At 43.9% G+C, this 16,823-nt stretch overlaps 1 protein-coding gene across 2 annotated transcripts in view; it reads right to left on the reverse strand.

Annotated features, from left to right (window-relative positions):
• Positions 1–241: 241 nt before the first annotated feature.
• grm2a (glutamate receptor, metabotropic 2a) overlaps positions 242–16,823 on the reverse strand; it is a 32,760-nt gene continuing 16,178 nt past the window's right edge. For both annotated transcript variants that reach the window (XM_069153990.1, XM_069154001.1), the window contains 4 exons: positions 7,789–8,626; positions 5,532–6,595; positions 1,888–2,071; positions 242–688 (listed from right to left, as the gene is read on the reverse strand). In XM_069153990.1, the coding sequence (XP_069010091.1) occupies positions 615–688; positions 1,888–2,071; positions 5,532–6,595; positions 7,789–8,626 (2,160 nt within the window). In that variant the 3' untranslated portion in view covers positions 242–614. The remainder of the gene's footprint in view (positions 689–1,887; positions 2,072–5,531; positions 6,596–7,788; positions 8,627–16,823) is intronic.

Here is a 16,823-nt window from a genome sequence, read left to right on the forward strand (position 1 = left end):
CAGTCTATACAATCATATAGAGTTTCAGCTGTTTGCTGCAGGGTGAAAATTATACGTAAATATGTAGTATGACAGGATGTTTGACAGGTTTGTGCAGGCTGCAAAGACAACAAGGTTAACTGCATCTTTCTCTTTCTGCAGTGTGAAGAGAAGCAAATCATCATTTCAAAGCATTGTTGCATACATTATCGTCTGGAATATGCATCTCAGGATGATGAGCCAATCAAAAAAAACAACACACTTTATTTGATTTTGGTATTAATAAAAAACACATTTTATTTACATAAATTACAAGAAAGCACAAACTGTTCCACCAGAATCTACATTAAAAACGTCTTGTATATATTACATTTAACAGATTTACTATAATTTACTCAATTGTTGCAAGTAGACTCTTTAAAAATGAGGGCTATATGCGACTTTATTGGCATCTCATTCAAAATTGCTACGAGTCAAAGAACAAAATAAAATAATTGGGACATTGTACTCACAGCACTTTGAGGACAACAAAGTCAGGACGATCGTCTGTGTGACCTCTTTGATATCTGAGACACCTGATTCAGGACTAGTGATTATATAACTCTGTTTACAATGCTTGGCAAAGGAACTCATCTTCACAAGGAGGACGTCGTGGAGTCCACCACCTCTCGTCCGTTACACACCGTTGGAACAACGTTGGAGGCTGACGCTGAAAAACATTTAAAAAAAAAAAAAAAGGTTATTATGGGTAGTAAAAGAAATATAGACACAGGATGTAACGTGCTGAATGTGTTTCTGTTCCACTGATTTACTGAACGCTGCACAACCCAGAGGAGCTCGTGTTTCCAGATGAATGAGCAGCTTGATAAACAAGTCATGAATAATGTGGAATGAAATCAAATCTGCAGTTATTTGTGTGTATATGTTGGTGTAACTCCTCCAAATAATGATGCTAAAATGGTTGTGTCCTCTCTCTCTCAAATTACGCATTATTTTGACTGATTTATAGAAAGGACAGAAGATTTTTTTTTTTATTATTATTTTACTGGTGGACGTTTTTCATATGAACAAACTTAAGCCTCAAATAGTAATACAATTACAAAAGATTTAGTTTGTTCCAGCAAAAACAATTGCAGGCTGTTAAAAAAAGTCGAATAATCTTTATTTTTTCATTTAAAGAAATGTCTGTTAAGTAGGGATGATTCAGCATTTTTTAATTCATCAAATTTTTTTAAAGGTTGTGTACGACTATTTGTCTTGAATATAGCCTATATAAGGGAAAATGTAAATGTTGTCCTTTATATGTAGGCTATATATGGTTACCTGCACATGGTAGTGTTACTACGGCCAGCAGGTGGCAGCACTTTACCTAAAAGCAGTTTTCCAACCGCAATAAAGCAACAAAAGAAGGAGCAGACGATGCCGGTGTCACCGGGCGCATTAACACCTGAGTGGAGCTGAGATCCGATGGACGGAACAAACAGGAGAAACATGTGAGCCTCAAAAAAACTGAGCACTGAAGAAATCATCTGATCAACAATTCGTGTTGAACTGTCACCAGAGGAAGTAAGTTTGATGTTGGACCTGCAGAGCAAACAATCAGCTGTGACTTTGTTCTCAGCTGATTAAAACCTTCACATTTGATTTATTATCATCTGAACTGGATGTCTGTGGCGACATTCCCGGGAAAAAAAAAAATTACAATCAACGCATGGGCGGAGCTACAGCTACAGACTCGCTCTTCAATTGGCTCTTCAACCTCCGACTAACTGACGTCACACACGTGACAGTGTTTGGATTTCTGGGAAGTGAAGTCCAAAATAAGAACTGATGCTGCCAAAGACAAGAAACTGTTGATATTGTGACTTTCCATGTTTTTTGGTAGCTAATGAAGTTATCTTTATGTACCTTGAGAGAAACTGGAGCAGGAGCCGGGGCCGGTGGTGACGCTGAAGCGGGTGGTGGCCACCCGGAGGTTGCTGACATTCTTCTGCGGCTGGAACAGGATGATGTGAGTCTTGGGAGCGAAGAGGCAGCCCAGCACCACCGACCCGCTGAGGCTGACGGAGATGCACATGGTGGTGGTCTGCACCTGCAGGAGGAAGGTAAGCAAGCGGCCTCACGCTCAACAAACCAAAACACCCGTTTCATAGAGAGTTCAAGCTCCTGCATCTCCTGTACATCTTAAAGATACTCAGTGATTCACCAATATGTCGAAGAAATTCACATTTCTGGAGTGACAAACGTTGAGAGAAAATGTTTAAGCCCCAGCAGAAGTGCCAATCTTAGTTTCGCACCTCCGGAGGGTCCAAAACTGACAGAAAATAAGGTGGAGGATCATTTCTGAATATTCATTTTACCAAGAAATTAAATGATAAGCGCATCTTTCATAACTCAGGATGAAAGCCAGGTGGAAGGAGGAGCTCTCACCTGTTAACTAGAGGTGTTAAACGATCTGTTTATTTGCTTGTCAACCAACTCCTTAACCTTTCGACTGCTGCAGGTCACCAGGCGTCTCCTTCACCTCCAGCCTTTGTTTTTGTTTGCTGGGATACGAAGATGCCACCCTGCATCGTGTATTGTGTGTGTGTGTGTGTGTGTGTGTGTGTGTGTGTGTGTGTGTGTGTGTGTGTGTGTGTGTGTGTGTGTGGTATGACTGTGAATGGTAATGGAGGTATTAGGATGATGTGCTGCCGTGCACCGACTATCCTGCAGCAAAGATAACATGATAACAGCGAATAAACAGCAGCTGCTAGTTTGGATGCGATTGTAGCTGACACAAACACAGCGGTGTTTCATTGTTTTATGTAATTGTTTATCACTTTCTTTCCTTCTACATGTTTACTAATCACTCAGAATATTTTTTAGTTGGTAATAAAAGGAGAGAAAAAAAAAAATCCTTATTTTTTCCAACAGTTTCCACTGCTGAAGGCTGAATTTAGCTCTGTGTCTGGAGACGTGCTGCAGGTTACCATGTGCATTGAATGCAACATTAAGATTCACCTCATGTCATCTTTGAAATACAGTACACACTGACACACTCAGCTGTAGGGTACAGATGTAAATCCACTGATTGCCTTCCATCCCCGTATTTCTATACTGCAGATCTGAGCTGTGTGTTTCAAAACAAGAAGTTAAAAGTAACATAAAAAAACCAAAAGTGCACAAAAGCTAAATGCTTAATTCAGAGGTGGTTTTGAATGAAGCGTGGACAGAACTGCATAAGAATGACCTGTTAAGTGCTTTTAATAATTCACATGATGTTGCTGTGGAAGAGCAGAGGACAAGGAATCTGCTTTTCCCGTCCGATTATTCCAGATGTGGGTGGGTGGGGGTGAGGAGGGGTGAGGGGCGGGGTGGGTTGGGGAGGGGATATGGAGCACAGCTTCTGCTCACTCCTGTTTTTCCTGCGTTGACCTTTTTGAAGGTATTATTTTATTTAGAAAAGCAGCTTCAGATAGAAACGTCTGCTGTCTTCGGATTGTTTAATTCCTCCAGAGAATCTCACGCTGGAGATGAGAATCCACTTTTTATTGAGCTTTGTGCGTTTACTTTATTAAAAAGCTTTATTGGACGAGCCAGTCGAACAGCGCTGGAAATAGATTCTGTAATCTCAGATAGTGAGTGCGAGTCAGACGACATCATTTTGTTTGTAACTACTTTAATTTAACATGTAAGTTTGGTCAGCGAGCGTTTACTTTATAAATCATTTATGCTGAAGTTCTGTTGTCTTCTCTGATGCTGTCCGTAAAGTGTCCAGGTGATACTATGAGAGCTTTTATTATGTGCAGAATGTGGAGGACACCTTAGCGCTCTACTTGTATTAATGTCAATCAAACAAGCTTCATTTATTTTAGGAAAGATGTTTCAACACTCATCTTGATGGACATTACAGAAAGTGTAGAAGTTTCCAAGCTTTTCTTCCTCTGAAAGCTACATCGACAAAAGAAAAGTGTCTGAGAGCTCTTCATGTTGAGTATCATTTATTCACAAAGCTGAGCTCCACCCAAACCAGCTGAATCAGCTTCTTTTATGTGAACAATAACAAATTGTGTGGCCAAACTGGTTTCAAAAGTGTCTGATATCAGATTTAACAGGAAAATCCAGTGTTTCCCTTCGATTCTGCCCCTCCAGAGAGAAACACATCAAACTGGAAGGCTTTTAATTTGAAAAGTCGCAGTGTAACTTTGATCTCTCACCCACTCAGTGACAGACCCTCTTTATAGCTCCGCCCCCCTCTGTTGCGGTCCAGCTGAAAATATTTCTGTTATTGACCTCATTTGTGAGCAGCCGTTTGTTTCCAGCTCAGTGTGAGAGTCTCTGCTGTGTTTGTGTCCTCTGATCTCTGTGTGTCTCACTGTGGGCGGAGCTCCACCTCTGCTGCAATGCAGGTGGAGGGAGGAGGGGAGATTGTCCACCCGTTAATTCATCGTGTTGATAGCGTCGTTCTCTCAGACAGGTTAAAAAAATGAATAAATAAAACGTGCTGAAACGGATCAACCAATCTACCCGGGCGGCCTGGTTCTGTGTATTTGGACCGCAGTGGAAGTTTAAGTAGTTGTTTGTTGCTGATGTAAGATGACCGTCTCTCCCTCCGTCCTCAGAACATCTTCAATATTTCATATTTCAATCAAATGTGTTATTCATGGCCCAGCGGGTTGTTTTTAGCCAAGTTTAACATTTCATGACGGACTACAATCAAATGTTGTTATTCAGCTGGAGGTTTTGCATCAGGCTGCAACAACAATTTAAGAAGTGGTGTCAAACTGTGAGAACACTGGTAATACGTCGCTGCCTGTGAAAAACTAGAGACATCGCAGCAACTCAGCTGCTTCAGGAATGATTTCTCGGTGGAAGGGGAGTTGAGTGTCTGTCCGACGAGCCCCGCCGTGCTGCCTGGAGGAAACGTTCCTCTGAGGGTTCCTCTGAGCTTCGCTCCGGTCCCAGGACACCGAGCGCAGCTGGGACGCAGCATCCCGGCCTTTCACACTCCGTTCCACACAGATACTCACGGGGACGCGTCGGGACGCTCTGTCCCTCTCAGGCCTCACGTCCCGCCTGCCGTCTCCGTGCTGCTGCAGAGGCAGCTGTGTCTCTGTCCATGTCTCCCTGAGGGACGAACCCCCACGACTCAGACCACCCTTTCTTTATTCATTTGTGTCAAATTTTGTATTCCTCGCATGTTATATCACCACTAGAACCTGTTCGAAGCTTTTACTTGACTTTTGTCATTTTGATTTTTCACATCTTGGTATCATTCATTTTAAAATAAGAGAGTCAAAGGTAGCACAAGACAATTTGATGTACGCAGCAATTATTAGGAATTTAAGCAAAAAGTAATAACGAATAAATATTACACCGAGCCGGAGACATGGCTGACATGCTGAATCACTACTAGCTGACATTAGTTTGTGATTTGATGAGTATGAAATCCTGATCCGAGCCCAGAAGAAGAAGTCAGAAAGAAAGAAGAACCTAGAAAGAGTTTTTACCGCAACATTTTTTTTACTTAAAGAGGAATAAAGTGAGAATTCATCGATAATAAAACTCACCCTGTAGTCGCTGGCGGTGACGTAGAAGATGGGCTGGAAGGCGAGCCAGATGATGCAGGTGGTGTACATGGTGAACCCGATGAACTTGGCCTCGTTGAAGTTCTCGGGACACTTGCGGGTCTTGAAGGCGTAGACCGTGCAGAGGATGATGAGGATGCAGTTGTACGTGAGCGACAGGAGCATGCTGGAGTCCTTGCTGTTGCACTTGAGGGTGACCACGTCTCTCCTCTCGGGGCTCACCTCCTTCCTCACGCCGGGCGTCTCCACCAGCAGCCACACCACCACCACCACCAGCTGGCAGGAGATCAGAGCGCCGCAGATGGCGACCTGGGAGGCCGGGCTGATGAATCGAGGCCGCTGCGCTCCGTCCTTCACGCCGCTGAAGATCCGGGCGATGCGGTTGGTCTTGGTCAGGAGAGCCGAGTAGCACACGGCGAAGGAGGTGCCTAAACCGAGCCGGCGCAGCGTGCACACCGCCGTGGACGGTTTGGCGATGTAGATGAAAGTCATGTTGTAACACATCAGCACACCCAGCAGAAGGATGTAGGACAGCTCGCGCCCGCTAGCCTTCACCACGGGGGTCTCGTTGTGTTTGAGGAAGAGGCCGATGACGAAGAGCGTGCACATCATCCCCAGACAGGAGATGGTGACGGGTCCGATGGCCCAGGCGTCCTCCCAGCGGATGTACTCCTCGGGCAGGTCGTAGCAGCCCGTCAGGTTGGTGAGAGGCCACTGTCCGAAGCTGCAGTCGGCGCAGGTGAACTCGTCCTGCAGGTACTGGTAGGGCTGACAGGGGATGCAGATCCAGCAGCACACGTCTCCCGGCTGCATGCTCTTCACCTCGTTCTTCCTGCAGGGGTCGCTGCACTGGGAGGTGGGAAGCACGTGGCCGGCCCAGGGGATCAGGCTGGTGTTGAGGGTCAGGCTCTGAGCCCAGTAGCCCACTTTGCGGTAGACGTAGCGTCCGTCCTCTTTGTGGTAGTGGAAAATGTTGTAGCGGCCGAGGCTGTCTCCGAAGGCATCGAAGCGGACTACATTCTCCGTGTCGGGGGGGCGAAAGGGGGCTGGAGGGGATACAGGAAAACAGATCGGGTTGGAAACAGGTGTAAGGAGGGCATGGCGTGGAAAGTAAAGTAGTCAAACTGTTTTTGGGCAACAAGACTTTTCACATATGGTAGATGCTTTGGCTCCATAGTAAATTAGTCTTTTATAAATTTCATATGTCTCGACATTTGATTTGTCTCAGTAAAGACTGAACAGTGGCTGTGACGCGACGCAGCTGCAAACTGTCCATTTACGTGATGGAAGCCACCGTTTGAGTTTGTTTACTTTGATGGAAACTTCCTGGATGGAACAAAAGGTTTTGCACACAGATGGCACATCATAATGTATAAAATACTGTCGGGTTTCCACGTGAAATCAAAGCTGAAATAAACCGCCAATTAAAATTTCTAGAGGACGCTGACCAGAAAGGTGCTAAATGTACTTAAAGCTGAAACTAATTCATAACTCTGCAGATGATTTTCTAATTTGTTTAAACAATTTTTTTTTTCCATACAGCCAGCAGTCGAAAACACAGAGCGAGTTTTTGTACTCTGATAAATGGGAAAAAAGAATTGAGATGCTGAAACCCATTAAATTGTGTCCTTTTTGGTCCCCCTGTTTCTGAGTGTTGTCTCCTCGGGGTGCTGCAGTGCCTCTCGAGGCCGACTAAATTAAGGCTTTTAACTCAGTTTTAAGTCTCTGGATAGTAAAATCCTTTGGGTCTTTTTCATTTTTATTGAAATTGTGGAGAGCAGAAAAGCACAGCTGGATAAGAGCACAGTGCTCCACCTTTATCTCCCATCAAGGAAAATGTCAGCATTTCCATAAATCGAAGGATAAAACAAAGCATTCGCACTGTGTGGATGAGTGGATGCAAATCCAGCCATATTTGTGTGATGGGCGTCTGCAGTGCTCAAACCGAAGAGCTCTTTATTCACACACCAATAGAAGCAGCCGTGAAGCATGAGGATGTGGAAATGGTTTCATCTTTTCTAATTGAATTATTACTGAACTCATCTGCTGCTGCAGTGTATAAACATGTAGAATTATTCTTTCACTAATTCAGTCATTTTTATGAATAGGCAGAATGAATGTAAATGGATATAAATGTGGTAGTCTATGCAGATTGCACTTGTTTGTGTGGAGTTTTACGGATGCAATGAGAAATGCATTTCTTCTAAGCACCTTATTATTTCATCCTGATTTCACTCACCTTCAAACTTGACCTTGAGAATATAGTCCCTGTAAAACTTCCGTCCGTTGCCCGGTTTCAGAGCCTCGCACACCTTGGTGGAGTTGGGGCACAAGGCCTGCCTCATGTTATGTAAAGCGTTGGCCATTGCATAGACAGCGTTCACCACAAACATGATCTTGGACTCCGGTTGAAAGGGAACCTCTCGGAGCGAGTGCTTCCCGCAGCCCAGGTCGTGCAGGCTGCACTGGAACTGGTTCTCCCAGAACTCCCTGAACCAGGGGTTCCTGGTGTTGTTGTAGGGGTGCAGGGTGGTGAAGTAGTCATTGAACTGGGGGATTGGATAGGAGGCCAGCTCGATGGTGAACGCCCCGTCTGCCACGGCCTCGCTGCCCCTCACCACGCTCTCCTGCGCCCCCCAGCCGTCGCTGGCCACCCAGGTGAAGCTGACGTTCATGCGGTTGGCCGCCACCAGCAGCTCGCGGGCGTCTTCGCTGCGCGTGAACAGGATGACCACCCTGGCGTTGGACTTCTGCTGCAGGGAGCGGATCACGTTCTCGTAGCTCCAGCGGCTCATGGAGCGGCTCACCTTGGCCGACGTGGCGATGCAGATCTGGCGGGCGCGAGCTTCCTGCTGGAAGGCGTCGATGCCGGTCTCGCCGTAGTCGCCTTCAGAAGCCACGGTCGACACGTAGGTCCAGTTGAAGTAGCGCAGGATCTCCGCCATCGCCTTGGCCTGGTAGAAGTCCGGCGGCACGGTGCGGGCGAAGTAGTCGTAGCGGGTCTTGTCGCTCAGCTTGGCGCTGGTGGAAGCGTAGCTGATCTGAGGGATCTGGAAGAGTCGCAGCAGGTTGGCCACCTGGAAATGAAAGAAATACACCAGAACAGAGTCGGCACTAAATCAACCTGTACGCCTTGTCAATAAACTGTCATTAACTGTAAATATGCATGTAGTTAGACACGTGGTGATTACCCTGAGATCACACCTGCCAACGGTGGGACTTTTTATAATTGCCCGTCATTAAATGAATTAATGAAATTGGCTACACTACATGTTTTTCCCCTGCAGATGCAATTAGTCTCACCCCATTCAGTTGCTGTTTTTCCATTGGTTCCCTGCTGGGCCCTTCACAGCTTCACTCTCCTGCTGACTGAGTGGTGAGATCCTGCATTTAACCAAACGTGGGGGTTTCCTAATCTTTTCTGATCCGTATTACTGTCAACAAAACGAAACTGAAAAATACGCACTGTACGCAGGACCGAGTGGCTGCAGGTGTCACACACCATGGAGAGCATGCACTGTACTGCAGACACATTTTCAGGAAGCTCCTGCTCTGCTTTGGAGGGAAGAGAGAAGTAAACAGGAAGAGACAGAGAAGCAGAATGAGGTTGAGGGGAGTGAGAGGGAGTCGAAGTATCAACGAATCCTGAAACTTAGCGTTTTCTGTGTAATGGGTTTTGTCAGTGTCATGACACGGCAAGCAGTCTGCAGAAGCAGCTACTGACTCGAGCTCTTGCTTCAGGCACTTCTGTGGGAGCCTTAAGGGGAGCCGGTCTGATCAGTCGAGAGAACGCCAACCTGAATCTGGGTGACTTTAATGCCGACTCTCTCAGCAGCACACTCACGGCGCCACGTCTCGAATGCCGATGAGTCACTCCTGAGAAAGTCAGATGGGAAATTCACATTCAACTACATCCAGCGAGTGTTTCATTTGTCATTCCTATCTTGTCGTATCGTGGCTGTAGTGAAAGCGACCGCTTTCAAATAGCCCAGAGCGATCCAACTGCAGTTTTATGAGACAATTTCTCCTTCACGCTTTTCATAGGTTTTATGTACAGGTGTAAAAAAAATAAATAAATAAGTACATCCTGTGAAAAGTGTTGTCTTTCATCCCCTTGAACACCTGAAGAGCACCACGATGCAGCGTGTTATCTGGTTTCTGGAGGGTTGAGGTGTTGTGGTAGCGGTGGGTGGTTGTGGGAAGGTATTTGACGAAAAACTATTTCATTTTCATGGTATGTTCTGCAATAGAAATAATAATAAAGTTCAACTATGGTGGCTTTGGTGCTGTAAAAAAATTTAGTGCTGCACCCAAGAGGAGGGGAAAATTAGTTTTTAAACCATTTATTCAACAAAAATCATTTGATGTAATATTTTTCTGTGGAAAAAAAATGAAAGTGCAGCCTTGACCTCAGAGGCTTTTATTGCCGCCTTTAGCAGAAATATTTTTTGCATAATTGTTCAGTAGCCCCTGACATCAGCCTGCTGAAATGTTTGACCACTCTTCCAAGTAAAATGTTTTCTTGCATTTACTGTCTGTTTCTAATCCCCAACAACATCACTGTGACGAGTCTCTTCCATAAACCATCGTTTCTTCCTTCTGATCATCACGACTGTTTGCTGTCCTGGATCCTGAATGGTAGAATGAGCTCCTCAACGACATCAGGACAGCAGAAACTCTGAACATCTTCCACCACAAACTAAAAACACACCTCCTCCTCCTCCTCCTCCTCCTTTACCTTGAACAGTAGAACTTTAGTATCTTAAAATAGAACTTACTGATAGAACTTTGTAGTTTGGCTTTCTTGAAGAAATTGTATTTTCTTGATTCCTGTTGTTCTGGTTTTGTACCCTCATGGTTGAAATGAACTTATTGTAAGTCGCTTTGGATAAAAGAGTCAGATAAATGTAATGTAATGTGATGTAATGTGATGTAATGTAATCATTCTGTGGTGGCTTTGATGGCGTGCTTTGAATCATTATCTTGTTTAAAGGTCTACTTCTGGTTCAGCATCAACATTTTTAAATGGACAGCCTCACATTATCTTCAGCACTCTTTTTTATGATGCAGAATTGATTGTTGTAAATGTAGTTGCAGTGGTGGTAGAGTTTTGGTGCATATAGCGGTCACTGCTGATTGGTTAAAGGCTTTTCCAGCAGTTTTAAAATTAACCTGAGGTTTACGCACAGTACAACGCAACAACTGGAAATGATTCCCTGTTGGAGAGTGGAAAGACCACAGACTGGATATAAAACTACAGACTGGATATAAAACCACAGACTGGATATAAAACTACAGACTGGATATAAAACTACAGACTGGATATAAAACCACAGACTGGATATAAAACTACAGACTGGATATAAAACCACAGACTGGATAGAAAACTACAGACTGGATATAAAACCACAGACTGGATAGAAAACTACAGACTGGATAGAAAACCACAGACTGGATAGAAAACTACAGACTGGATATAAAACCACAGACTGGATATAAAACACAGACTGGATATAAAACACAGACTGGATATAAAACCACAGACTGGATATAAAACCACAGACTGGATATAAAAGTGTTCGTAGCTTCAGGTCTGTAAAATGGTTCCGATCCAGAAGTGTCTTCAGCTGCAATACCAGCGAGTGCCACTAGAGGTCGGCTCCAAAAAGCCTCCGGCTCCATAGACTCCCATTCAACTTCTCTCATCAAATCCAAAGTGAATAAAATGTGTCCATCAGTTATCTCGGTGTTGTTAGCTAAAGTCACTCCTTCTTATTAGTTTTCTGGAGGTCCATCTGAAAATAATCCCTCATTCATTAGAAAAGAAGATTCAAGAAGACCTGTTTTTGGGGGCGTGTCTGTTTGATTGACAGGTCTGTGGTGCAGTCAGGTTACAGCTATCGGTGGGCGGGACGTAATATCGTCAGGTTTCCAATCAGATCGGTCAGATCCACCGCTGGCTCCTCCCCCAGCTCGTCCAAATATGGTCACTTCCTGCTCCGAACCAGCAAGATGGTGACGGACAGAATCTGAACTGGATGCTTCATAACATAAGTTACCTGCAAACCCTAAGATTACATTTCTTAGACTTCTTTTTGTGTCCCACTGTAGCCACTTGTACTATTTTCCTGACAATGTGATTTATTTTCAAATAATTTGGAGAACTTTTTAAATCCCGAGTGAGACTTATCCACAACTTGAAGGCCGTAGAAAGATCTCTAGATCTCTGCATGATTACAACACGCAGGAGAACAGCAGAGCCTCCATGTCAGAGGTTTAAGTCGGTGAGGATCCACTCGTCAAACCTTAAGGAGACTCTTAATCACTAGCACCAAATCTGAAACCCTGATTCCACAAAGCATACGTCTGGAAAATAGTTCAGCAGTGTCTATAAATGATTTTACATGTCAGTGAATCTAATCGATTGTTATGGACATGATTAAGAACAAATCATCCCAATTTAGATTTTGGGTGGAGACCAAAACACAATCCTTATTTTCTCCAAAGTATCTGAATCAGATTTAAAAGGTACTCTTAAAAAAACAGATATTAGATAAACAGAATAAGGCAAGTATTCAATTTAAAGCATTTCTGCAGCCAAAGTGCAAATTGTTGATGTTATGGTCACAATAATGCTAAATTACTTAAATCTATTGTGATGTGATTGAACGGATTTCAATAATGACATCGTTGTTATTCTGCAGGATCACAGAGATGTGAACATTTAATGACCCGGTGGCAACCACACGACGACGTACGGACGTGATGTTTAACTGTTTTACCAGTTTGTGATCAGAGCTATTTCTGATTTGTCAGCGGTGAAACTACTGAAAAACAAATCCAGATAGGTGAAACACACAAAGCTCGGTTTCCCCCGAGAGCTCCAGGTCAGCTGGAGAGACTCTGACTGTGCAGGCGGGCTAATAATCCCACATCTACATGAAATCATGTCTCTGCTTAAAGCGCCTCGACAGCCTCTCGCAACATGTGGTGAAACAGCTGGCGGCAGAGCGCCGGCTCTCCGAGGAAGAAATCAGACTCTCATCCGAAGTGGCGAGTGACACATAAACACTAGATAATTGTTTGCACATCACTTTATTCTGTATTTAAAACTGCATAATTCCCATAATGATAAATTAATGAGATTCTTTTCCATAATTCCCTCATAATTGCACATTAATACTTTTTATAGTAATGGACGCTTAACTTGTTTGATATTGAGGACAGTTGACTCCTCAGATTTAATTGTGTGAACTGAACTAGTCTTTGCTTTCATACTTAACAAATATACCTTTTTTTCTGCTGTAATTACAGTCTGTAAAAGGATTTCAGCATGTTGCTGATCTTCATGTGTGAAAAAGTCATTGAAACTAATAGAAAAATGGAAGACACTTTTTTGAAAGAACATTTTCCTGAATATATCACAAATATCACATTTTCCCTGATGCTTCCTAAAAAGTGAATTGACTGACTTCAGGGATCAGCCATTCATATCATCATTACATCTTCATAAAACTCCAGATCCATCTTTTCCTTGTTGATCTCTCAGCCTGCCTTTGGGTGAGTGTTTTGTGATGCAGAAACTAAAGGAAATTAATATAAAGTGAAATTCTGCTTGGAAACCAGCAATCTCTCCTAAAAAGATGTTAATAAACAGACTACCACATTGTAATATATCTTACAGATCATTTAAAGGCTCTAATATTGGCTTCAGGAGGAACACGTCTGAGGATCTGATCCCTTTAAAGAGTGAGGTCACGTTTCTACTTCTAGTTTTAAGAGGAAAACTCAGAAAGGTTCTTGTATGAAAACGCAGGAGGTTCTCGTGGGACTTGAATCCAGGTCAGGAAGACGACGTGTGATTGTTGAGCTCCGGGACGAGGAAGACACGTGACACATGTCGACGCATTAACATGTGAGCACACGCACGTATGTAGCTGAGCGTAGCGTGGAGACTGAATTCAGGTGGACACATTAAGAAAGGATCTTTGCAACTACAGGACCAAATAACAAAGATGCAGTTTGGTGAAGACGGAAAATGGTTTCTTTAAAAGAAAACTGAGATTGTGCTCAACTTCTCTCATCAAATCCAAAGTGAATAAAATGTGTCCATCAGTTATCTCGGTGTTGTTAGCTAAAGTCACTCCTTCTTATTAGTTTTCTGGAGGTCCATCTGAAAATAATCCCTCATTCATTAGAAAAGAAGATTCAAGAAGACCTGTTTTTGGGGGCGTGTCTGTTTGATTGACAGGCCTGTGGTGCAGTCAGGTTACAGCTGTCGGTGGGCAGGACATAGTATCGTCAGGTTTCCGATCAGATCGGTCAGATCCACCGCTGGCTCCTCCCCCAGCTCGTCCAAATATGGTCACTTCCTGCTCCGAACCGCTCCGAACTAGCAAAGATGGTGACGGACAGAATCTGAACTGGAGGATTCATAACGTTCACAAACCAACGATGACATCACTGATGGTTGATGACATCACTGATGGTTGATGACATCACTGATGGATGCTGATTGGTCGTTACAAACTTCTCCAGGTCTTGTTCGATTTCTGCGACTGTAATCAACAAGTAGATTTAATTTAATTAGCAACCTTTAAGCTACTTAAGGGGAAAAAAAATAGTGTCTGTTGAAAATTGATCTTATTACAGTATTGTAGGACATCTTCTAAAAAGAAATTCATTGGAAATCATTCTGTAGACGTTTACATGTTTTAGATAAGAGACCAACGGCGGATATCAAATGGCAAAAATGAGCATCTAGAAATATTAACGGTGATCATGTTAAATTTTTTTTGATCATTTATAATCCTTGTCGTACTGGTAGAGAAAATGATTTGTTCCTTTACCCTGGGAGACCTCAGCCAACCGGCCACGAGATTTCTCCATCGAGAATCTCAACTCTGACAGGCTCAGTAGGAGATAAGATCAGAGAGGACAGGAAGTGCTTGAGGGATGAATCATGGGACATCAGAAAGTCTGAGCCGAAAGAGAAAGAGATGTGTAATGCATTGAGTCAATGTCCACACGAGGTAAGTTTCCATGCTGTGTTGTGTGTTCGTCTGCAGCCTCTGAGGAGCAACACAGTTCAACATGTGTGTGCAGCAACATGAAGACATGAACGTGAAGACAGACCTCTGGACAGTTCATTCATGTCATTGTGTCTGTGAGCATTCAGGGAAACTTCAGTTCAGAAGGACACGAGGAGGTTTACAAGTATCTCAGAGAGACTCAGAGTTTGTGTACGAGACGATGTTGAACAATGAAGTCCTGTAAGAATCAATGTTCGTAAAGTAAAGCAGATCAGATTGTAGATTCTTTCATGTGATTAAACTGGACCTAAAGTATATATTATAATATCAAAGGATGTAGGTTGTTGGTATAAACCTTTTATCAGCTGATTCATTTAGTCGTCGTTCTCCATCTCTTCCGCTATCTGTTACTCTTTTTTACATCCCCATGGCAACAGGAACCAACAACCTCCAAGCTAACGACACGCCGGAAATGGAAAATGTTGATAAAGTTTTTGGTATTTTGTTTGGACTTTGTTACCAGAGCTAAGAAATTCAAACGAACTGTTTTTCTCCCTTTTATCGAAATGTTATTGGTGCAGTCGGATGCGTCTTCAATGAGAGAACCAGCCAAACTGTACGGCTCACAGTTTCACACATTCGGCTACAAGGGATCATCCTGCCTGAGACGGCAACTTATTTCATTCAGGAAATGAAGACTCGGCCTGGTGTGGATTTACAGAGCCGAGCCTGGTCCCGAGCAGATTACTGTGAAAGTGGTTTCCTCTCCGAAACACAACACAACCACACACAACCTGCTACTGCAGATTCATTTGATACGGAGACAGCGAGAAACAGGATTGTTGTCTTCAGCTGTTTCCGTACAGGTCGATTAAAGCACCGGTGACACCTGAATTAAGATCATTTAGACTGAAAACATAGTTCAGTTGATTAAAATGAAATAGAAATGACGTTTCTTTCTTCAAATATGAGCTTTGATCTCTTGGAGATTCGGCACATTCCCTGCAGTGCTTTTATTTTGATGCGTGTCGAGATGTGTCCGTATGGAGGAGATGCGTTAAAGAAAGGGAAATACAAACAGAGAACACAGAAATAAGAGAGTCCCGGTCCTGGAAATATCAGGCCTACTTTGTCGAGATGTCATGATTGTTTTCTACATGAAAAGTCCATCTGCTCGTCCCAGAAGAGCGTCTCACTGCGCTCCGACAGCAACAACAGCGTCTTCCCAGCGCAGCGGTCCTTATCTCCACTCAGGATCACACGTCTCCGACACGTCGCAGCGTCGCAGCGCCGCAGCGTCGCAGCGACGCGTCCGAGCAGCGGACACGCATGCACACAGTGTCATCATTAGAGGACGCACTGAGTCATTATTAGTTTATTTCTTCCGATTTAGTTTCTTGGCAACAGCTTCAACAGGGTGGAAAGTGTTAGATACTCAAAGCGAGGATGTTTTCTCTCAGGTCCTGCCCCCTGATTACGCTGCAGGATAGTACGAGTCTCCTTCACGCTGCAGTCGTTCAGATCGCAGCACGTCGGGCCGCGGCTGCACCGCCGCTCGATAACAGCGTCGTAACTCGGCTTTCCACGTGCGCTCGCGTTCATTCCTTTCATTTCTCTCTCGTGTAACTCGTGCTCGCACAAACACAAAATTTAAAAACACGCGCAACCAACCTAATCGGGGTCCGTCCGACTTCCCGCCGCTCAGATCTGAAATCAGGAAACGCTCGTTGAGTTTGTGCTGCGGACACGATTTCAGCTGCGCAAATACTGGATTCTGCCAAACCGCTGAATAATCCAATCACATGTGAATTATTCACGATTTCAGAGCACGTTCTTTACTTTTAGCCATGAATAATGCATTTTCACTGCATGGCTTTACTGATACGTTTCATCGTTATTGTTCTCTCTGGCATGAATTCTGTCATGTGTGTCTCCGTGTTTAAATCCTTTGTATGACTCACGTTTGCTTGGCAGCGTCTACCTGCACATGGAGTTTAAAAATAGGCTTGTTTGTATCTCGAAGCTCATAAATCGATCTTATTATTTTGCTCACGCAGACGAGTCTTCAAATGTCAAGCCGGGCGTTGATGTCGGGATCCTTAAACTCCAGCACGTGTCCTTGTTAATGTGTCTTCTCCTGTCGCATTTAATCAGTTCAAATGAACATCGCTAAATATTCTGATCAATTCACAGAGATGCTTTTTTATTTTTGACACAGAGACACTTTCATCCAGATTCCCTG

This window comes from Embiotoca jacksoni, unplaced genomic scaffold (genome assembly GCF_022577435.1).
Source record: "Embiotoca jacksoni isolate LCO1_2020_lvr unplaced genomic scaffold, fEmbJac1.0.p SCAF_1, whole genome shotgun sequence".
Classification (NCBI taxonomy): Eukaryota; Metazoa; Chordata; class Actinopteri; family Embiotocidae; genus Embiotoca; species Embiotoca jacksoni.